The sequence below is a fragment of the Chiloscyllium plagiosum genome, unplaced genomic scaffold (assembly GCF_037043375.1).
Source record: "Chiloscyllium plagiosum isolate Xiang-an unplaced genomic scaffold, Cpla_swu_hap1 HiC_scaffold_12, whole genome shotgun sequence".
In the NCBI taxonomy this organism is placed as follows: Eukaryota; Metazoa; Chordata; class Chondrichthyes; order Orectolobiformes; family Hemiscylliidae; genus Chiloscyllium; species Chiloscyllium plagiosum.
Genome location: NW_028270150.1, coordinates 85,510,491 through 85,533,911, shown reverse-complemented (window position 1 = coordinate 85,533,911; position 23,421 = coordinate 85,510,491). Strand labels below are relative to the sequence as shown.

At 39.6% G+C, this 23,421-nt stretch overlaps 1 protein-coding gene across 1 annotated transcript in view; it reads right to left on the bottom strand.

Annotated features, from left to right (window-relative positions):
- Positions 1-22,972, bottom strand: part of LOC122554966 (integrator complex subunit 6-like) — a 96,265-nt gene extending 73,293 nt beyond the window's left edge. The window contains exons 1-4 of the mRNA XM_043700434.2: positions 22,895-22,972; positions 21,019-21,168; positions 2,718-2,807; positions 823-1,006 (exon numbers count right to left, since the gene is read on the bottom strand). Coding sequence (XP_043556369.2) covers positions 823-1,006; positions 2,718-2,807; positions 21,019-21,168; positions 22,895-22,933 — 463 coding nt within the window. The 5' untranslated portion in view covers positions 22,934-22,972. The remainder of the gene's footprint in view (positions 1-822; positions 1,007-2,717; positions 2,808-21,018; positions 21,169-22,894) is intronic.
- Positions 22,973-23,421: the final 449 nt, after the last annotated feature.

The window sequence follows — 23,421 nt, the reverse complement described above, 5'->3', positions numbered from 1 at the left end:
TTGTTAAACTTGAACTTTACATAACAAGTGTTTGCAACAAGGTTTCCATTCACTTTTATTAAACAAGCCCACATTCAAACAGAATGATTGTGAGGGCAGCATACAAGATAAGAAATCAAGTGGTCAGCAGAGCATTACAAGATACTGCACAAAGCCAAAATCACAAGGGATACTAATATGGTAGGAACAAATTACAAGGCAATAATATGAATAGATAAAATGTCAAACTGCAAGAAAAATGCTACAATAGCACACTAGTTATTTGAATCTGGAGTCAAATTATACCTTGCAATTTTGTGGTCCAAACTTTTTATTTTGTCACTATTATTTAGCAAAGCAAAATGGCTTTCACTTCATGTCAGCACCATTTTCATCTAGAATGGAGATGATAGCCAAGTAACCCATCATACATGTCTCAGAGTGCAACGATGAAGGTGACAGATTAAAGTTTACACATGATACATTACTAATCTTTACTAGAGAACTCACTCTGCTTTTAGTAGAAGTTGCTGAGTTTTGACCATCTATTCAGTTAATTTCACAATAAAAATATAAATTCTGTGACCAGTTTGTTGAATGGTATTTTTTGAAATTAAGACTGTTGGGTAACTAATTTTGCTTTGCTTTGCAACTTGCAGTCTTTGAATCCTCAAATTCTGCCTCACCACCAGAGGCACAAGTAACAGGGACAAAACACAACAGAACATCACGAGCAAAACAAAGGATCTGCGATGGCTAATTTTAGTAACAAATCAAAGGCAACTGTTCTTTAAAAAGAGATGGCCCATTTAAATGATCAACTGCATTCAGCATTCACCTCACCTCCTGTAACTTCACACATGGGTGTAATGGCAGATTCGTCAGATGGCACACTACCCAACTGTTCTGCTTCGGGAGGCATCAATCCAGGAAGTCGTAAGACAAGGGAAAATAGTCTCTGATCCCATCGAAAAGGCTCCTTGGTTAACTCACTTCCTGGCAAAGGAGAATTGAGTGGTAGGTGGAGCTGGAATGGCATAAAGAAACAGTTTACTGAATGTTTTACTAGTTTGATGGACAAGCTTCACTTCTCACCGAACAGTTAACTTTTCAATAATCATTTTTATTACTGAAGTGTCCAATGCAAAGGGTCTTCATAAGCAATCATTTAAAAATAAACTGAAAATCAAATTGAGGATATATACTTCACTTCTATGCAAGACCATACAGAGAGAATCTAGCCTGTGTTAAATCAACCAGTCATGAGCAGCATGGTCAATAAAGTGGTCCATCACCCATGTCAAGAACAGGCAGTGTGAGCGGAAAGATTGATGGGATCATTTTGTTAATTTATAAATGGACAGTCACACTGCAATTTTTAATCACTACCTTTTTTTTTAAAAAAAGTGAGAAGCATACAGGGTGTATGTCAACTTACAGCATGATTTTGTAACAAACAGTTTCATTATCACAACCCATCAGGTCAGGAAGACAAAAATGTGTTTTTTGCATAAATATGAAATTTTAAACCAGGCATTAACATACAAGGAGTCTGAGGTAACTGAACCACCTTAACAGCAGGTTAAGAGGTGCATATTTTCGTAATTTAAACATCATTTGCCTTTATTGCTCATGCTTTTAAATAATGCAAAGGCGAGTTCATCCATCACAGTTAGAAATAACTAATGCATATGGAGTTTGAGCCTAAAACAGCTTGTGAAAGGGCTAAAGGGGTTCATACAATTTGCGTGAGAAGTCACTCATCCTGGTTTTATTTGAATTTCAATAATTCCTACCACTGTACAATGACAGTTCCTTCAGTACACACAGAGCACTTAACCTATCAGCTACATTATGGTGGAGTTTGCCGATGTATGCAAATAACTACGCACAAGAATAGTCCTCCAAGGTTGGATAATGTGTGCTCAGTCCATGTTCACATGTTATGATGTTTCACATTGTAATACTTGAGAACAGACTGATCAAATGATGGGGATACTAAGCCAAACCAAAATCAGAACGATTGCATAATCACAGGGCTACCCCCGTATCTGCGGAATAGTTTTCTGCAGATTTGGTTACTCCCGGAAGACATGATAGGGAACGTTCCAGAGTCAGGGGCCAGCAGGTTGCCAGGAAGATAAGTTTCCCATTTAAATGAATGGGTTCACTCCTATCCACGGTTTCAGGCTTCCACAATAGGACCTGGAACATATCCCCTGCGGATATGGCGGGGGGATGGAACTACTGTATCGTCACAAAGTCAACTCAGATGTCTGCGAAAGAGATGGTTCGGATTTTAAATGCAGTCTCAACTTACTTTAAACAAGGCTGAAGCACTGGTCTCAAGATGATAAACTTTTTTTCAGCATGTTTTACTCCATTTCAAAATGAATATGCTGGTGAATAAGTTAACTGAGATACCACAGGAGAAGCCTGGTCAGCATAAAGGGGAGGGGATTTGAGCTAATTATCAAATTTACTTCTAATCGGAGTTAAAGTCACGAACTTTTCAAAGCATTTTTAATGTCCAAATTGATACATATGATCAAATGTCAATGCCAAGTGATATAAATGTGATATCGGCCATGGAAATTCAGAATTGTCTCAATTTATTGCATTTAATAAACAGTTCTGGCCTTTGAGGCAATCAAAAATACCATTCTATGAACAGAAACACCATGAGGGAAAACGGTCATTAAGAAACTATTGATGAATACCATGATAGAAACACTTGCCTCATCCTGTATCCCGCTACTGTTTGTCAATTTGTTTCCATCAGTAATTGTAACAATAATTGATGGTTCCAGAAAGAAAGGATTTCGCCCCTAAATAAAAGCAAAAGAAAACATTCTAAGTAATTCATAATTTAAAGAAGCCATAAAGCTGCTAATTATCTTATCAATGTTGTTGTTAACATGAAATACAAGCTAGCTATTACTTACACCATGTTTAGGATCAATGAAAACATTCAACAACTGTGAAACCAACTGTTATGTACTGTAAGTAACAATAAGTCATTTGGACTTGGAACGCCAATACTTTGACGACATTGACTCGTTTACCTTCAACTGCTCTCCTCAAGCTTCACTGCTTTTTCCAAGAAACAAAATTTAATCTGCAAAATGCAAGATTTCCATGTAAGAGCGCTCCTGACAGCCCCAGTGACTTGGGAGGTACCACCATACTGAAAAGTCTGGGTTCAAAACTCGTACACGACAATCACCACATTCAGGTAATCAAACTTTAAAAAGCATTCCTGATAATGTCCTGGACTTGAAACATTATTTCTCTCTCTCTCTCCACTGATGTGCCAGATAAAATCTCAATTTATACAGTGCAGGAAGACGACATTCAGCTTACGATGTCTGCATTAGCTCTCGAAATCAGCACCTCAATTCATGCCACTGTTAGACCAGAGAACCAACACTGGTCAGAAAACACTAAGGTGATGGGTGAAAGACATGGCGCAAACTAGGGCATGGGCAGCAGAGCCCAGATGGGCACAGTTTATAGAGGGGTAGATGTTTGGTGGCTGGAACAACACTGGAATGGGCAATAACCAATGCTTGAAGGACAGCGGAGTTAGGGGCACAGACAAGCAAAGTTCTGTAGTGAAGCCAGCAGTGTCTGTGATAGAGAAAATGGGGTCAAAAGCCCAGCACCATCAAATTAATGGTTCAAGGAAAGTCCTTGCTCCATACTCTCCAAAGAAAAATAGGAAAACACTAATTCATGCCAAATGAACAGAAAGGTATTAAAATGGGAAATTGTTTTATGTTAAACGTTCCCCTGCACCTTTCTGTCATAAGGTATTTTACTTCAAGATTCAGGTTTAGAAGTGAACTGGAGTCAAGAGGATTGTCAACCTTTGGAATTCTCTTCGACGGACAGCTGTGGAGTCTCAGTCTGAGTATGTTTACAGTTTAAGTGAACAGATTTCTGATTATCAGTGGCATGCAGGCTTAGGGGTAGGGTGTGAGTAAAAGGTTTGATCAGCCATGATCATACGAAAAACAGGCCAGGTTCAACAGGCTGAACGGCCTACACCTGTTCCTATTTTCCTAACATCAGAATTAGTACTTGTGCTGAGGCTAGTGCTCCCATGGTGTTGCAGTGCTGTATGTTAAAACCCCAGTCTGTGCTCCAACTGCACAGGACGCATTCTCAGACCAACAGGTATATCCCCCATCAGAGATGGATCAAAGCAGGATAGGGAGTTTAGAATGGCAAGCGATATCCATGCCAGAGATGTGACAGCAAAAAAACCACAATGGATTGTCTACAGAAGGAAAATACACATAAGAAAGCAGACACACACAGTCCTTCCCAATACAAATAATCACCAACACATGCCTGGGCACTCAGGTATTCAGATTTAAAATGTTTAGACTTGAGACTTTTATTTTTTCAATGAATCTTTGACTTGCATAGGCTGGTCCACTAAATGAATGAATCGAGTACAGCATTGAGTGCCCAGAGGGGAACCCATCCCATCAAATTTGACTGCCACAAAAGATACAAAGGTCCCATAATATGAATTTGTTGCAGTTTGGGAGGAGCAAGGGAGGGCAGTTAGCTTTCGATCAGAGAAAATCCAGAAGAGCAAAAGGTTTCAGGTTCAGTGAATATGCTCCACTATTTCATTAGCCATGATAGCTTCTAAATCAAAGCTTCCACCCCCTACCCCCCTCAACAAATTCAACACCATTACTCCACAATTAACAGTCTCCCCATCTGAAGTGATGTTTTCTGTGTGGTCTGCTGCAGCAGCTCATTCAAAATACCCACAAATGCCTATCAAAAAGAAAATGGATTTTTTGCTTGAATTTACTTTTAGGATCTCTACAACCAATTTCTAAAGTTGCCCCATGTATTTTGGACTCTTGTCAGAGGGAAAAACCCTTCTCCATTTTGACACTTTCCTTCCTGATTTTCGATACATGAATAAAGATCACTTGTGACATCAAGGGATGGGTTATTTCACATATGACTGTACTTGCTGCAAGGCCAGTATAGGCAACCACACAGTGAGCAAGCTCTTTCAACAAAGCTTTTTTTCAACCCCATTTAAATCAATTCAGCAACTCTGACCCCATAGCCTCCGCACCGCCTCCTGTTCAAACATGAATAAAAAGAAACTTGGTTGAAAATTAAAATTAACCATAAAAATGGTTAGCATTCACCAATCTTCCAGTATTATTCCCACATTCACCATGCCTTACAGGATTAATGACAATACACTTCATCTCATTTATTTCTTGTTATAATCCCAACAGGAAGTCATGTAAAGCTTCCATGTACATTTTACCTTTCAGGGTTGTATCAATAACCTCTTCTTTGAACGGATTACATCTGGAACTGCATATTTCCCATGATTGGGTCCGGATAGGTAACCTGACCGTTCATTCTCGGGATTATTGGATCTGTATAGATAACCTGGCTTCATATAACTTGAGATAAGGAGCGGTCTGCTAATGAATGTTACTACAGCAAGTATGGAAGTGCCAAGTATTGAGGTAGGATCTTACCAAGTACCTCTGGCCACACTTTATGCACCAAAGCCTCAATACACACTGCAATGCTCAGAAACTCCTGGCAATGCCACAAAGCACTGCAGCTCAGTCAGGTTCTGACAGTTTATCAGAATATTGGGGAAAAGTACTACAAGATTAAGTGGTGAATATTACCTCACTTTTAGATTGACTTTAATTCACTGGAGGATCAAAGGTCTTAAACGGGTTGACACATTCCCAGTCTAATTTTGCACCTATAGGCTGCACTTCGGCAACAAAGAAACATAGAAAACAGGAATCAGAGACCATTTTGTCCATCGACCTTGTTCCATCATTGAACAACATCATTCTGATCATTCAACTCCGTTCCCTGTTGTTTCTTAAGCTCCATACCTTTTAATCCCTTTCGCTCCAAGAACTATGTCCAACTCCTTCTTGAAAACATTCTAAGTTTTGGCCTCCAGTGCTTAATATGGTAGAGAATTCCACAGGTTCACCACTCACTAGGTGAAGAAATTTCTCATCTTAGTCCAAACAGCATCCTTAAACTGTGACACCCAATTCTGTATAATGACATCATGCAACAATCACATCTGAGTCCACAATTACACTGATGACATCCAGCCACACCTTACATTTAACACTACCTTCTCTTTGTCATGATCTTTAATATCTAATATAGTAATAAACAGAAACTACCTCTAATTAAACATTGTGAAGATTAAAGCCAGGATTATGACCCTATACACACACACAGTTCCAAGCCATAATTTCACTACTTTTTTCAGTCATTGGAATATTCTACCACCATTGATAACTCTGGGGTTCTATTTGACATTGAGCTTAGTTTCCAAACCCACATACTTTTGATGATCAAATATCTTACCCATCTCTGTCCTTGGCTCTAACAGTCTCCTACCAAAGTCCTCACCGAAGTTTACTTCTTCCCAACTCAACTATTCCAACTTTCCAGTGGCATCTTCTATACAGTGAACTTCTGATCACAGCTGTCTGCTTCCTGACTCCAAATAGTCTGTTCATCACCTTTCCCTGAACTAACTAGATTCCTATCAAGAAATAGCTCAAACTTAAAATTCCTATCCGTGTTAAAAACTTTCCAAGGCCTTGCCTTATCTAGCTCTGTAACCTCCTCCAGTCCCTTAACTTGAGAACTCTTCCTTTAACACTCCTTACAGTATTCTGATTTCCTTGATTCCACCATTGGCACCTGTATTTTTAACGTGATCAAAGATTGCAGCAGGACTTTGATCAGCTGGGGAAGTGGATCAAGAAACAGAGTTTAAGATAGATGAGTATGAGGTCTTGCATCTTTCAAAGTCAAAACAAAGTCAGAGTTTCATGGTGAATGGTAGGATCTCAACAAGTGTAGTGGAATAGACGGATCTCGGAGTTCAGGTGCACAGTTCTCCAAAAATGGAGTCACAGGTAGTCAGGGCAGTGAAGGTGGCTTTTGGCACACTGATCTTCATTGGTTAGGGCACTGAAGTTATGTTGCAGATATACAGGAGATTGGTGATGGCGCACTTACGAGTATTGTGTACAGTTTTGGTCACCTTGCTATAGGAAGGTTGTTATTAAACTGGAAAGAGTGAAAGAACAATTTGTAAGCATGTTGCCAGTACTCAAGCATCTGAGTTACAGGGAGAGGTTGGACAAGCTGGGATTTTTTTCTTTAGAGCATAGGAGAACAAGGAGGGGATCTTATATAAAAGTGTAAAAGATCAAGAGGGTGAATGCACTAAGCTTTTTTTCCCAGGGTTGGGGAATTGAGGACTAGAGGGCGTCAGTTTAAAGTTAGAGGGAAAAGTATAAAAGGCAACCTGAGGAGCAACTTTTTTTGAAATACACAGAGGGTGGTAAAGACATAGAATGAGCTACCAGCTCAAGTGGTTGAGGCTGGTACAATAACATTTAAAAGGCATTTGGACAAATACATAGATAGGAAAGGATTAGAAAAATATGGGAGAAGTGCAGAAAAATGGGGTTAGCGTGGATGGATATTTTGGCCAGCATGGACAAGTTTGGGCCAAAGGGGTGGTCTTTGTGCTGTAGGACTCCATGACTGTATTGTATAGGTCCTAAGCTCTGGAGTTCACTTCACTAACCTTGGCTCCTTTAAAACAATCATTGACCAAGTTTTGGCCACTTTCCCAAACTCTTGTATGATTCAATGTCAAATTATGTCTGATAAGCTGTGAAACCATAAGCTTCAATCTGAATTGAAGATTATATGGATCTGTAGTCTGTAGACAATGACCAGTTCCTATTCCCTGGTGTTGTCATTGGCTTACTGAGGAAGTTGAAAGTGTTAATTTGCCTTAGTGTACTCAATGGTCTAATGCTTTAACAAATCAGATGGGGACTATATTCACCTTAATGAAGGAGGTAACAATTTGCCATAAGTAAGGCTGCAAGTTCAAAGCCAGAATACAGGTTAACATTTTAATTTATGCTCACAAAGCTTTCCAATACTCAAAGCCCTCGTTTTAATTGCTCCTATCCATTCAGGTGATCTGGTTGACGATGGTCAATCGGACATGTTTAATAAGATCTGCCAGTCATTAGGAAGTGCTGCATATAGCCTACATTCCTGCTTCGCGCAAGCACTGAAACCTGTTTCACATTATAAATTTTGTGGTTGACACAAAGTGGTTTTGACTTGACAGCAGCATCACGCTCGTGGAGAAAAACACTGCAAAGGAGCTGCGTGAGACAGGTGGATTAACCAGACCAGTGTGTTTCACCATTAGCTGTGATTCTGCTCTCATTCTCCCACTTACACATCTTTTTTTCCACAAATTTAAATCTCCCTCATCTCCTACTATCACAAAAGGTTAATAATGTTATTGAAGAAAAATTGAATCCCATTTTTGTTACATGCTTAAAACTCTACCTAGAAACGGATCACAAGTGAGGCTTGACTCAAGTAGTTCGGTCCTGGGGCCTCTTTTTCAAAGTCACTGAAATAGTACAAAGTCATTACAGTGTTCCCAAGCTGTTCACCAGCCACATGAAGCCAAGCATGAAACAGTCTAAGCTACAGACTTCATATCTAACCCCAGCGTTCAGAGGAAACAGCTCAAGCTGGACAACCAACCTAGAGTGTTGAAACTTTATTGCTGGAACAGCACAGCAGGTCAGGCAGCATCCAGGGAACAGGAGATTCGACGTTTCGGGCACAGGCCCTCTCATTCCTGAAGAAGGGCCTGTGCCCGAAACGTCGAATCTCCTGTTCCCTGGATGCTGCCTGACCTGCTGTGCTGTTCCAGCAATAAAGTTTCAACTTTGATCTCCAGCATCTGCAGACCTCACTTTCTCCTCGAAGAACCAACCTAGAGACAAGTGTACACCTTAGAGGGATTAATGTGCGTTTTTCTAATCACTAGTTTAGCAACTGTTTCCTTAGACTGGGTTTAATGAAGCACTGAAAACATCAGGAAGTCATTGCCTGACAGACACTCTGTCTATAGGACTTCTCAGCACCGTGAATTATTATTTAATCACCAACTTCAATGTTGAATACCATTTGTATTAATGTGACCAGTTATCTGCATTACTCACTCACTGAGCATGCTCAAAGACTTAAATACTGCAGCACAAATCACTTATAAACTAAATCAGGAGAGGAAAGCTCAATTTATATTTCATTAAATAGCTACAAAACAACCAAGAACAACACAACACAAAACTTAGTAGTAAAGCTTCAAAGCCTCCTTTGCTTTCAAGTAACAGCTTCCAACAGGCCCAGTTTCTGGCCAGCAATCATTTTCTGCTGTCTTGTTTTAAACAAATAATTTGCTTTCATAAAAATCGCACAATGTGATGACCTACTGGTGGCACAAAATCCTTTCCAGACATCTAATTCCCAAATTAGGCAAGTCTTATATTTAACTCACTAAGCAAAGACTCAATGCAATTTCACATAGTTGTCATTCCAGTTATTGTCGACCCACATATTTTGTGCTTCAGCAAACAAGGTTTTGCATTAAACATTCTTTAATGGCCTTATGTTTCTCTAGAGTAAGGCCAATTTCATATTATACAATACCCTTTTGCTGGAAATTGAACAGAGCAAGGAAGTAACCCACGTAGTGGAGAATCTTGCTCACAATTTTATAACCCCCAGTGAACTGTATGTAGCATATTAATAGCCCAGTGCATTGCTCCAAGGAAGAAGCAGGTTTGCGGAGTTTTACACACAGCAAACTGCTGACCTCAGCTGGGCTGTTGCAGAATCGCTTTGCTTCCCTGCAGGACGAGAAACAAGGATCAGCTGTGTGCATCCAAGAAGCCAGCTTAGAATATATTGGCAGGCTTGATAGACAGACCATTCAGTAAGAGAAAAAGTGTACTGGGAAATGTGGGGTAGGGTTTATAAGTTAAAGATTTGGGAAATTAAACAAATACGATTTTGTCGCATTTACTGTGTTGATATTCTGGATGGCAGACCTGATAGGGAATTAAGTATCAGTACTGTATTCCCATTTTGCTATTTACTTTCTGAATCGAGTCTCAAATCATTCTTTCATTTACCATGAGACATCAAATTAAGGCCATATCTGAGATCAATGTAAATGATCCCCTGGCATGGTTACATGGATCAAAAGCACTGGAACTCTCCTCAGTGCCCTGGCTAACATCTAGCTCTAAAACAAACATCACTAAAACCAATCATCTGGCCATGATATTATTGCTGCTTGTGGAACCATGAGGTGCATAAAATTGATAATAACGTGTACCTGTATTACAACTATGGATAGATTTCTAAAAAGTACACCACTAGCTTTGAAATACTTTGGGATAAAACCAGTATTTATTGTCCACCTTGGTGCCCTAATATGGTAATACAAACTCTTAAATTTACATACCCACCTTAGCATCTATTCCTATTTGTGAGCATGAGTTCCACACTTTTGAGTGAATAAGAAGGTCTGTCCTTCTTGAGACCAGACTTAAGCTTTAAGCTATGACATCTCATGTCCTAGACTTCGCACCAGTGAAAAAGCTTATTGTAACCTGACCCAAATAATTTGTTTTTGAAGTAATCTCAAATCAATCTTTTGTATTCTATGGAATACTAGTCTCATTTAAGCAATTTCTGCTCATAATCTAACACTTGGCACTCTGACAGCATTTATGTGAATCTATATTGTACTCTATCCAAGGTCATATTTTCTAAGTGTTGTGTCCATGTTATTAGCTGAACTTTGCAAAGCTGCAGCAATACACTGACTTTATATGCACCTACCCTGCTTCAATTTATATTTTACATATTCTAACCTTTGATTGATGAAGTTCATCACTATATCCTTTTGATGTTGTTTAAGATGATTGACTTTAGTGATCGGCACACATGAACCCCAGATCTCTGGATTTCCACCGTTTATAATTTTAACATGGTGAAAAACTCAGATTTTCAGTTCTATGGTCTAAAACAGATTACCTCACATTTAAGTGCAGAGATCAATGTGTCATTATGCCCAATTAATCCATTATTGTTTCCTTGAAAGTAGTGTACACATCTACACTATTTCTATGCCGCCAATCTTCACCTCACTGTTCAATTTGACGTATGGGTCTCTTGCATTATGGGGATGTTAATTGCAAATAGTTGATGCTCTAACATCTATACTTGTAGGGCACAATTGGTTAGGTACTTCAATTGGAATGAGGTAACAATGATCCATATTCCAATCAATATTCTAAATATCTTCAACCAGTGTGTTTCAAAGGTAACAACTGTTTTAAGGAGTAGTTACAGCAAATAACTTAGGTGAAACTCGACAAGTGCATGAGGGACAAAGGAACATAAGAACGGAAGCAAATGAAATATCAGAGGACTCATCTGGAGGATAAACATAGGATTGGGACAAAAGCACATTTTTCTACTTTAAATGTCTCAACTCTCAGTTCTCACAGCCAACATGCTGCCCTTATCCACAACACATACAACACAGTAAATCATTAACAAATCATAAAATGCTGGAAAACCTCAGCAGGTCTGGCAGTATCAATGGAGAGAAAGCAGTTAATGTTTCAGGTCCAGTGACCCTTCTTCAGAAAGTAAATAATTATTTCAGTCATGACAATTTGGGGGCTGTATCAGGCAACACAATTCTAATGATACTTCAGGTGCTGCAATGCATATGAAATGTTCAATTTAAAAGAAGTTTCTAATAACTTAAATCAACATGATGTTTGAGATTACAGACTCAGATTTCTAAATACAGGAAGTCAAGAATATCTTAATGATTAGAACTTGCATTTTAAAATAGTAAAAGCTCTGAATTACTGGCTCCCCCAATGACTTACTGTGTAAATGCATGGTAGTATTGGTATGTTACAAAACAAGGCCCCTGACTGATTAGATTCTTGGTTTGGACAGAGTTGACCAATCCAACACAGTAAAAGTCAGATTTCGCAATGAACTCTCAATTGCCAACTCAGGGTGGGAGAAATGGATCAAAAAAGAGCCAAGACCAAAACCTACTTTCAGTTACTACTGGGTGAATACTTGCAGGGTATTTAATTAAATCAGCCTTGGGCCCAGCTATGAAAAATCTCTGTCATCTGTGGTGGGCAAATAACCTGTTACCATCTATCAAGCAAAACCATTTGGATAAAAGTCAGAAAGCAATGAAAACTCACCTAGGTAGTTCTTATCTCTGCTCATAATAGACCCAACCAAAGAAAATCAAACTAGGGATCAGGAGACCATTTAGCCCATCAAGTCCCTTCAGGAGGAAAGAATCTTAGGGGGTGTCAAAAACTTTTAAGTTGTAAAACACCAATATAACCAGGCATTTCACAGTATACATTGCCAGACAAAGATTTATTTCTTCCTGATCTGATCACCCAATCACTATTCCAAATAACTCCCAACCTTCAGGGCAGAATTGCAATAAGAAAACATTGCTTTAACATGATTGAACATACAAAAATCAAAGTTTGAAAAAAGGAGAGATAGGGTCCTCTTGTGGCACAGTGTTAGTGTCTCTATCCCAAGGTTCAAGTTCTAGACAGCATAATAGTGTCTCTAAACAGGTTGATTAGAAAAATCTAAGGTACAATTTTTCAGAAGTTCCCATGAACAGTGAGCAACTTACTTTTCAGAAAGAATAAGTTCAACAAGCATAAAAATTTCAGGAATATGAATTCAGTAATTTAGTTTTGTTACCGTGACAATTTTGAACACATTTTTGCCGTATGTATGGTGCATTTTGTGAATTAAACTTTTGCTGTACTTTATTGCCTTTGAGATTATAAAAATACTGAATTTTAAAGATGTGTTTTACTGTGTTCCATCTTGGGGGGGGGAAGGGGGAGAGAGAGAAAGAGATTTGGTGCTCTGTAATGAGGAGCTTAACTGAAAAACAAACTTGGATCCTTCAGGAAATCCTATGTCACGTTGCTGGCTGACAAAGTATGCCTTGGATAAAGACACCATTTAGTAACAGGAACATTTAACCAAGGCAATTCTTCAAAGTTAAACATATATTTCAGAATGTTCACCAAAAATCTATTCCAGTTAAAAACAAAGAAAGAAGTGATAAGGATAAACTGTGATTAACAAAGATTGTCAAGGAAGGCATTCAATTCAAAAGGAAGTCATACAAAACGGTTAAAACTAGCAATTGGCCAGAAGAACCAGCAGCTGATGACTAAATTGCTAATGAGGGAGAAAACTGATTAAGTAAATTGACAAGAAATACAAAAACAAACAGCAAAAGCTTCTACAGGTATACAAAAAGGAGCTGGAACAAGGGGACTTTGAACGATCCAACTGCGAAATTAATCACAGGGAAACTGCATAAAATTTAAACCAATATTCTTCATCAGTCTTCATGGTGAAGGTTCAACAAACATTCCAAAGATGGGAGGAAAGATCTTGTAACTGTCTCTAAAGAGAGAAAACACTAGGAAGTAGAGGCACTCGTCAAAATATTACAGAACTAACCAGATTTTGGGTTGGTTTCAGCAGATTCAAAAACCACTGATCTGCCAACTCTCTTCAGGAATGGAAACAATACATAGCGAAGTATAGATTATCTGCCATTGGGAAAATGCTACAGTCAATTATTAAGGATAGCTCAAAGAGTGTCATGCAAGATTCAATGTGGTTTTGTGAAAGGGAATCATGTTTCACAGGAAAGGGGAATCAGTCGATGCAAGTCATTTGATTTCTAGCAACATTCAATAAGGTGGCACAAAGTTTATTGCACAAGATTGGAGCTTGGAATATTAGAGACAATATATTAGCATGGATTGAGGACTGGTTAAGATACAGAAAAGTCATAATTAATTTGTCATTTCAAGCCAGAAAGTTAGAGCAAATGGAATACCAACATCAGTCCCAGGGCTTCAATTATTTGCAATCTACATTAATTACTTGGAGACAGCAGAAATTTATCTGAATTTGCTGAAGATACAAAAATACTTTGGTGGGCATGTTTTGATGAGGACATGAGCAATCTGCAAGGGTAATAAATAGGTTGAGCGAGTGGGCAAACAATTAACGAATGGACTTCAATGTAAAATGTGAGATCATGCACTTTGATAAAAACAAAGGCTATTATTTAAATGGACAGAGTCCAAAAATGCAGTGCAAGGGGACCTGAATGTTATCATACAATAAACATAACCATGCAGAAAGTAATCAAGGCAGCAACTGAAATTTTGGCCTCTATTACAAGGGGTTGGTGTTTAAAAATAACCAAGTCTTAGCACAAGTGTACAGGGTATTGGTTAGGCTGCACCTGGAGGACTATGTACTGTACTGATTCTTGTATTTAAGGAGGGATATATCGGCAGTTGAAGAAATTCACTAGGCAGATTCCTTTGATGAAGGGGTTGACTTATCGAAATTACTTAAACACATTTATTCATTGGAGCTTACAAGAATGTGGTGTTCTTTTATTGAAATACACAAGATTAGGAGGCTTGACAAAGTAGATTTGATAAATTGTTCCCACTGGAGAGAGAATCTCACAGGGGAACATACAGAATAAGGGGATACTCACTTAAAACTGCAGTGTGAAGGAATCTTATTTCCCTCTACAAGGTAGTGAATGCCTGGAATTCTCTACCACGGACAGTTGTGGAGGCTAAATCACAAATTAATTGGAAGTGTTAGGTAGATTTTTGAAAGATTAGGGAGTTGACAGCTATTCTAAGTTGACATAAGAGGACAAAGTTAAAAAGCACATAACACCAGGTTAGAGTTCATAGGGTTTATTCGGAAACACCAGCTTTCGGAGCGCTGCTTCTTCTTCAGGTAGCTGATGTAAGAGCAGCGCTCCAAAAGCTAGTGCTTCCAAATAAATCTGTTTGACTATAACCCGGTGTTGTCTGATTTGTAACATTGCCCACCCCAGTCCAACACCAGCTTCTCCACATCATGACACAAGAGTTGAAACCTGAGATAATAAGACCATGGCTAAACTAAATGGTGGGACAGGCTTTGAAGGCTGAATGACCTTCCCCTATTTCTTTTATCATACGTGACAATCATAACCTTTGGCCATTTAAACTGCAAGAAATACATTTTGATTCTGACTTATTCTCATTGTCAAGAGATATTACAACTGCGCACTGAATTCCTTATGATAGAACAGCAGCACTACAAAAGGCAATTATGCTATGTAACCTCATTGCTATACCCACCTCCTAGCCAGAGTCTGATTGCAGTCATTTATTTGTATCATGTCATGACAGTGAGTTCAAATTACTGCTAGAGCATTCTATTAACAGAAGCAGTCTGAATACATTGTTTTGTCCAACAATGGTATGATTCAACTGAAAAATGGCATTCAAAAATCCATTTGGAAGTCTTAGATTTAAACTAGTTAGGTCAATTTGAAGCCTGACTAGTCATGAAATTGTGGTTTATGCAAATAGTGGGCTATTACTTGTATTATGAACAACAACATATACTGGAGAAACATCAGGTTAGTAAAATCATTTGAAGAACCTACAAAGCAATGAAAAGTGACATGCATAACTAAACACTGATGTTGCATTAACGACAAATGTAAGACAAAATAAGTTGCTGTCTTAGTGCACTGGCAAACTCAGGAACACGTTTAAGTTTATTGAAGAATCTAAACATTTTAAGTTGGTATTCCTTCTTTGCTGCAGTGTTTAATCATGTCCCTACTTTTTAATATTCAATTAGTGGTTTCACAAAAGTTTTAGGGTTATGTAAAATGTAGACATCTATGAGCTGGAGTGGAAATCTAAAATTTTTAAAATATCCTTGACATTCAAATGAATCAAGGAGATTTTACAGCTACCAGAGATTAGGAAAAAATCTGCTTCACCAGTTTAAAGTCAATTTTCAATCAACTTAGTACAGGGAAAACTGGACATAGGTACTCACGGAGAACTTAAAGATACACCATGAAATAGTTTTCACACCTTGAGGCACACTGAGGCCACATTATCACCTCAGACTTGCAAGGACAAACTACGCATGCCCTATTTGCTCAAAACATGTACTTCGCCAAGAAAACTCACCTAATAGCCATTATCCACCTGCAGCATTGTGTTGCAGACCACATGGCATCTCAGCTCAACCTGATCAACAAGGACATGTATTTTAACAGAAATTTCTGTCAGTTGTCATTTTATGCCCATCACTTCATTTTTTTTTTAAATGGTCAGTATATTTTCCTAATGGGAAAAAAAACAAGGCTTTCCTGCCTTAAAGATTCCAACAGTCAGAGTTTAAACAGCGTCATTAGGCAATGAGTTGTATCACCATTTACGGCACTGGATGCATGTTTTGAATCCTGACACCTGAGCACAATGATTCAAGTTAAAATTAGGTTACTTATCACAATACAACAATAACGAAGTCAAGGCTGGGACAATTTGTAATAGCACAACTTGAATGGACCTTTTACTGAGTGTTTTTACTCCAACGGTGATTAACATTTTTCAAAATGTAGCATCAGGTCAAATAATTTCCATACCGAAGCAAAGAGGAGGAAAAGGAAATTGGAATTAAAGACCCAAGTTCTTGTACAGAAGATTGGACCACCTGCTTTGATGTCATATCTCAGCTTTACCAAACTTTAAGGGCAATAATAAATTTCTACCTAGTTAAATTTGTTTGTTTTAAATTGCTGCGGGAAGAAATTCAAGGTAACAAAAAAATTTTAATTTTCATTGCCCCTCTCAAAGAGTGGCCCTCAAGAAGGAATCAATGTCAAAACTGCTGCCTTTTCAGCTCTCAACTTTAACAGAGCGCATCAGCAGTTTCATATCTTACCCTAGCCAGTTCCACACAGACATTTCACATGGATGGATAACAATAGATACAAGTGCCCCAGCTGAACATTTTCCTCCCTTGTATTTAAGCAAAACATTGTACCCAATCAACTGTGCTGTTCCAGCACCACCCTTTTCAACTCTGCTCTCTAGCATCTGCAGTCTGCACTTTCTCCAAAACCAGTAAAGCAGAGACTGAGGTCAAACCTGGGAAACTTATCATGCAACTTAGTACCCATGACACTTACATCAGCACAGGGGTGGGGGAGGGGTGGGATGGGAGGTCAGGTTTACACTTTCGCTGTCCTTAAGGACACTGCGAAAGCAACAGGCAATAATTATACCACGATAATTACTGATGTTTGAGCAGAAGCAGATCATTCCAATGCGGGGGGAATCAAAGTCCAAACTACAACTCATAAATGCACTCAGAATATAATCCCTACTGTTTCCTGGGCAGAGATCAGTTAAACCAAGGATCCAAATTTGGATCCTGATTTGCACTTTGGATATATTTGATAAACCATCAAATCAACCCTATTTCAAAATAAATTTCCTCATTAAGCTTGCCAACACAAAGGTGTGGCAGAACAAAACTAAATACAACAGTTTCTGTAATTTATTAATTCTATTGCTCTATTTGCTCCTCATACCCAAGTGGAACAGAAATTATTTAAATGCACTGAACATTTAGTTACTAGATATTAAGTTGCAACTGCTTTAAATTAGAGGGCTGAAGAGCATGAACCGTGAACACATATTTAAAAGTGAATATGCCCAGAATCCCAAAATTCAGTCATGCGTGAGCTCGGACTCTTAGATGAGCCTATGCCTTGAAAGAGAGTCCATATTTAAATCCCTGCTCACATTCACTTCATCAAAATGTCATTAAATACTTTATCACTCTTGAACAGTGCAAACTGAAAGCTTTGCCATATTGTAGACAAATATGATCACATTACCTTTACTCACCATCACTAGAGAGGCATCCCATTTCATCTACAGGCATGTAGCTTCTACGTCTTCAAAAGGTAACAAGGAAGCAACGTAGATCATTCATGGTACTGACGCAGGAGCATTTTACACCTTCCCACATGTAACCATTAATTTTACAAAACTTGCCCAAAAGGTAAACTTGGTTTATTTTCTAAATAAAAACGAAAAAAACTGCAGGTGCTGTAAATCACAATCAAAAACAGAGGTTTCTGTAAAAGCTCAGCAGGTCTGGCAGCAACTGTGAAGAGAAATCAGAGTCAACATTTCAGGTCTGAGAAAGGGTCACCAGACCTCAAATGTTAATTCTGATTTCTCTTCACAGATGCTGGCAAACCTGCTGAGCTTTTCCAGCAACATGTTTTTGCTTTTGGTTAATTTACTAGCTAGCTGAATCCCACAGGCAGGCATGGACTCCAAATTACTCATTAGTTTATGATTACATTTAAAATCTAAGTACTCAGGGGCAAGGGCAGGTTGAAAACAAACAGGCTGGAAAAAAAAGGTAAACTCACATCTACAGTCTGGAATTTAAAATGCTTACTTCGACAAGGAAATAGAGGACACTGAAACAAGGTATAAGAATAACATTGCATGAAGAAAAAGAACAGACAAAAATCAAGCCCAGTATGCAGCCTTTTAAAGTTACTCAGATTCGAATATGGCTCAATTCACTTCAAGATATGTGAAAGGAAGCCAGTGACATGAAAATAAACTCAATTAAGCAGCCCTGATAAAACAAAATAAAACCTTATTCAAGTTGGCAAGCTTTGAACAAAAATGCCCTTCTGTGCCATCTAGACCTTCTGGGGGATTAATGCCATATCACTGTTACAAGGATTGCTTCAATTTAATATCATAACGCTAATAATGCAGGCAAAGCAGCACGTTAGGGAGCAGGAGACTTGCAAAACTCACCTTGTTCCAGGTTTTTAGGGTCAGTGGATGAATTAAAAATAAACAAATAGATTTGTGCTCAATTAAAAAGACCTTTTAAGCTATCAGTTATGATGGAACCAGTTCGAGACTTGGAAAAGTAGAAGGTCGAACAGTTCACAACTCAGGAGTGCCATGAGACGAATAATTTATTTTGACCCAAGTGAAGGGAAATATTTTATTTCATTTTTTCCAAACACACTTATGGAGGATTAAAAATCTAAGTCTGTCCCATCACTTTTGGAAATGGATGGGTCTTACTCAGTGCTGTAAATTTAAGTATTTTGCACAAGCACTTAACTATAAACTCAATCCCATCTAAGATATTACTGTATAACAACATTCATGTCAATGTTCTGTAAAGTTATTCATAAATAAGGGAGTACTTTAAACTTTTGCCTCCCATTCTTGTTTTTAAGAGGAATGTTTAAACAAAGTCAAAGCAGGATGAAAAACAAGATAAATCTATTAGGTCACTTGGACCGGAGACATAGATCTGTACTGGATTTGATCTTGTGATTAAGAGAACTGCGTACTTTATAAGATTATATCTTTCCCGTGAGTGCCTGATAACTAAGCCAGGTTGAACCAAAAAAGTCAGCATCTTTCAAGCTGCAATGAAAAACACTAAATGGTGATCAAGCATTATTGGCATTGTTGATTTGAGCATAGGAATATACATAAGACATGTCTTTCAGCCTGATCATTAACCCAAATCAACTGCAGTGATTGACACAATGAAGCCTTATAAAAACTCAAAATAGAAATAGCTGGATATTTAAACACACATACAAACAAATCTTACCAACTGTCGAGATCAATGCAAAGACAGACAGTGCTCTTTAGTTAGAAATGCCCGCCATTGTCATCAGATGGAGATCAGCAGAGGGCAATATAGACAAAAACCAACTACCTGTTCCACTAAACTAATGCACTGATTGACCACAGTATAGCTTGAGTGATCTTGGCAAACAGAGGGATAGAAACTGCGTGAGAGCAACATGTTGCGGGTCTAAATAAGAAAGAGGGAAAGCAGACTTCATGGGCCTAAGGGCCTGTTCCTGTGCTAAATTGTATTTTGTTACCGTCACCATATATCTCACTTTGGAGACTGAAAAGTTAAGAAATTGGGATAGCACGCATGCACAGAAGTAAAAGTTGAAGAACATGGTATCATGACCATGAATGGTCACATGGAATAATTTTTTTAAAAATTATTCCATTAACATTTCAGACTGTGAATTCAAAATTTTAAATCAAGCTTCAATTTTCAGTCATGTCTAGAAGAATCACCAACATTTAAGAAAAACAATTTCAAGCAGATTTCTCACTTCTCCATTCAACTTGGAAAAAGTTTTGCTTTCCAGCTTTTTTGTTTAAAGACTTGGTATCTGGGTATAGTTCTGCTATTATTCACTGCCTTCAGTAACATTACCAAGTATCCATGATTGATTCACATGCATCAACAATCTATTTAGCTGGTGAAATGGGAACCAGATCACCAAGACTAAATACACATTCACTCAACTCATGTCTATTTGATGCTGTTGCATGATAATATCAATGGGAAGACTGACTCCAAACTTGGGAGGCACTGATGCTGTATACAACCTACAACCCAGGACATACCAGAGATTGAATGAAGGATTGTACTGATCTCGAGTAGCCTTGCTGGAAAAAACTTGCTGATGTGCCAGGAGCTATAATGGATGAGGTCCAAGAGATGTGCAGGAATACCATCAAATCATCAAAATAATTGGTCAAAGCAGCACAGGGGAGTCGAGAGAGGATTTTTGACGCAGTCTGGTCTGTAAATATGCATGTGAATAATTTACAAGGCCACAGATCAGGAAATCTAAAGTGGGAAGAGGCAAAATAGCTTGTGTTTGGTCAATATGGGCACAATAGAATGAATTGCATTCTTCTGTGTTAGATATGCCAATGATTCTATGACCAATGGCCTACTGCTCTTCGTGAAAAGTTGCATCACTCATCCCAATGGATGTTTGATTCACGATTCTTCACCATCTCTCCTGTTTATATCACAAAGAAATCAGCCCACCAATGCAAACATCCATTTAGTGGCCCAAGTAGTCTCTCCTAAGTTGAAGTATATATTTTCCAAATTGCTGAGCTACGTAACTATGATGTGATTTTATTCTCAACTCCATCCATGTGGTTTCCTGTGTTGACAACTGGCAAAGGAATGATTACAGGTAATTTTTATTGCATCTACATGAGTAGAGGATTGACTTTTTTTCTGCGTTGAATGATTAGATAGTTTCGCTTGTGTTAAACATACCTGACCATAGTTGTCTATTCCAGTAACTAATCTATTTAAATTTAATAAATCAAAGGATGTCCTTAAAGACTGGCCAAGAGTTGATAGTCCTACAGCTTGAAGATTTTTCAATTCGTTCATGAAGGTTGCATGGTTTTCCTTCCAGCCAGCCTGAAAAATAAAATATTTCAGTGATGCTTTCTCTGTTCAGAACGTTTCCAAGTTTTTCATCACAAAGTTTCAGGAAACCAGTTTTTGCAGGACATTGTAGCAGGATAACATACACAAAAAAATAGACATTTGAAAGATCAGTACCTTCACCACTTCAACACAAGTCTCATTTTATAATAGACTAATTTTGAACTTGCTTTCCTTTTCCATCCAATCTCTTCTCCTTTGCCCAAGTACAAACTCTTCAACTGTGATACAGCCGTACAGACACTGTCCAAGTTTGGGTTTGCAATTATGAAGCATGGTCTGCATCAGGATTTATTTGAAAAACATTAAGTATTTATTTTCCTCACCATTCACCCAAATGTCAATTCTAACGGCCTTGTAGTGAGGTTCCATACAAAGTTTTTACCACTTTTTAAACTGACCACAACGGTAAACCAAATGCATCACAGCTATGGCACTCCAGCTTTCCCTCTTTTCATTCTAAAGTAGCTTTTACCAACCCACCCTCTTTGCCCAAATAATAAAATGTCAAAGCAACATGATCAAAATGCAAACTCTGCAGTGTCAGTTTAAGGTGTGCCTATCTCTTCCATAACACATTACTCAAAACGCTGTATTGTCTGCATCTTTTAGTTTTTCCAATTATCCAGAAACAGGTTAACTACACACAAAATGACAGGCAGGGAGCACAAGCTAGCCCATCAAGTCTTCAGCTGTCAAAGCCATAAACACTGGGAATATAGACATCACTCTTCCTCTTCCCCTCCCCCCCCTTTTTATTTAACACCCACTAGACCTCTAACATCTTATTAGCACACTCTCCCTTTTCAACACCTGTCAAGGTCAGCACTGTGCAGCTTCGCTTGGGAGAATGAATACTCCATAACAACTCAAACATCCATATCTACAATAACTTCTGTCCCGCATAAAAACTGAAATAAATCATTTTAAAAACAAAAAGTGTGCAACTTAAAACTACCCTTCCTTGAGAAAGTCTGGTTGCACATCTTAAGACAGCCACTTCCCCTTTAATAAACAAGTCTGAGCACTTGCCTCTGCTGTCCCTCTTTAAGATGTGAGACGGTCCACACACCCTTGAGAAAATGAGGCACCAAGGAGGTGAGGCACCTCTCCGGCCTATCACCCTCACCTTAACCTCCTTCCACCTATCACATTCCCAACGCCCCTCCCCCACCTTTTATCAGCCTGCTTGGCACACCTTCCTCATTCCTGAAGGGTTTATGCCCAAAACGTTGATTCTCCTGCTCCTTGGATGCTGCCTGACCTGCTGCGCTTTTCCAGCAACACATTTTTCACCAAGGAGATGCACAACTACACTTGAGCTTTACTCCAAAGTCAATTCAAACTCTGCAAATCGTGAATCAAACATCCATCGGGATGAGTGATGCAATTTTCCACAAACGTATCAATCGCATCCACCTCCAGTCTACCCTGTTCTTTTTATGCTGAAGTAGTTGTGTGTGTGTGTGTATGCCTGGGTGGGGGCAAACATCACTCCAACTCCCCAAACCATCCTGGGCAGAAGGGGCACGTCGGCCATGTTTAGTTAGGGTGCCTGAGTGAAGGGAGGTGGGGGAGGGAGGGAGACAGACAGAAAGAGAGAGAAATCTCTTCTGAAATACACCAATTTGGAAGAAAACAAAACCCCACAAGACCCTGGAGTGAGTGTGGGTGAGGGTTAATTTTTTTTTGGTTTTACCTTGATACCGTGTGGCGGGTCATCGAAGGTCACCAGCATGTACCTGTCTCCCCGGCTGGCAGGGTCCCGGGCCCGCAGCTGCTCACAGGGATGGGGGGGGCAAGAGGAGGGGGGGGGTGGTGGGGCGAGGGGGGGGGGGGGGCGGGGGGGGCGAGGGGGGGGGGGACGGGGGGGGGCGCGGGGGGGGAGAGAGAGGGGGGGGGGCGGGGGGGGAGAGAGAGGGGGGGGGGCGGGGGGGGAGAGAGAGGGGGGGGACGGGGGGGGGGGAGAGAGAGGGGGGGGACGGGGGGGGGAGAGAGAGGGGGGGGACGGGGGGGGGGAGAGAGAGAGGGGGGGGACGGGGGGGGGAGAGAGAGGGGGGGACGGGGGGGGGAGAGAGGGGGGGGACGGGGGGGGAGAGAGAGGGGGGGACGGGGGGGGAGAGAGAGGGGGGGGACGGGGGGGGGAGAGAGAGGGGGGGACGGGGGGGGGGAGAGAGGGGGGGGACGGGGGGGGAGAGAGAGGGGGGGACGGGGGGGGAGAGAGAG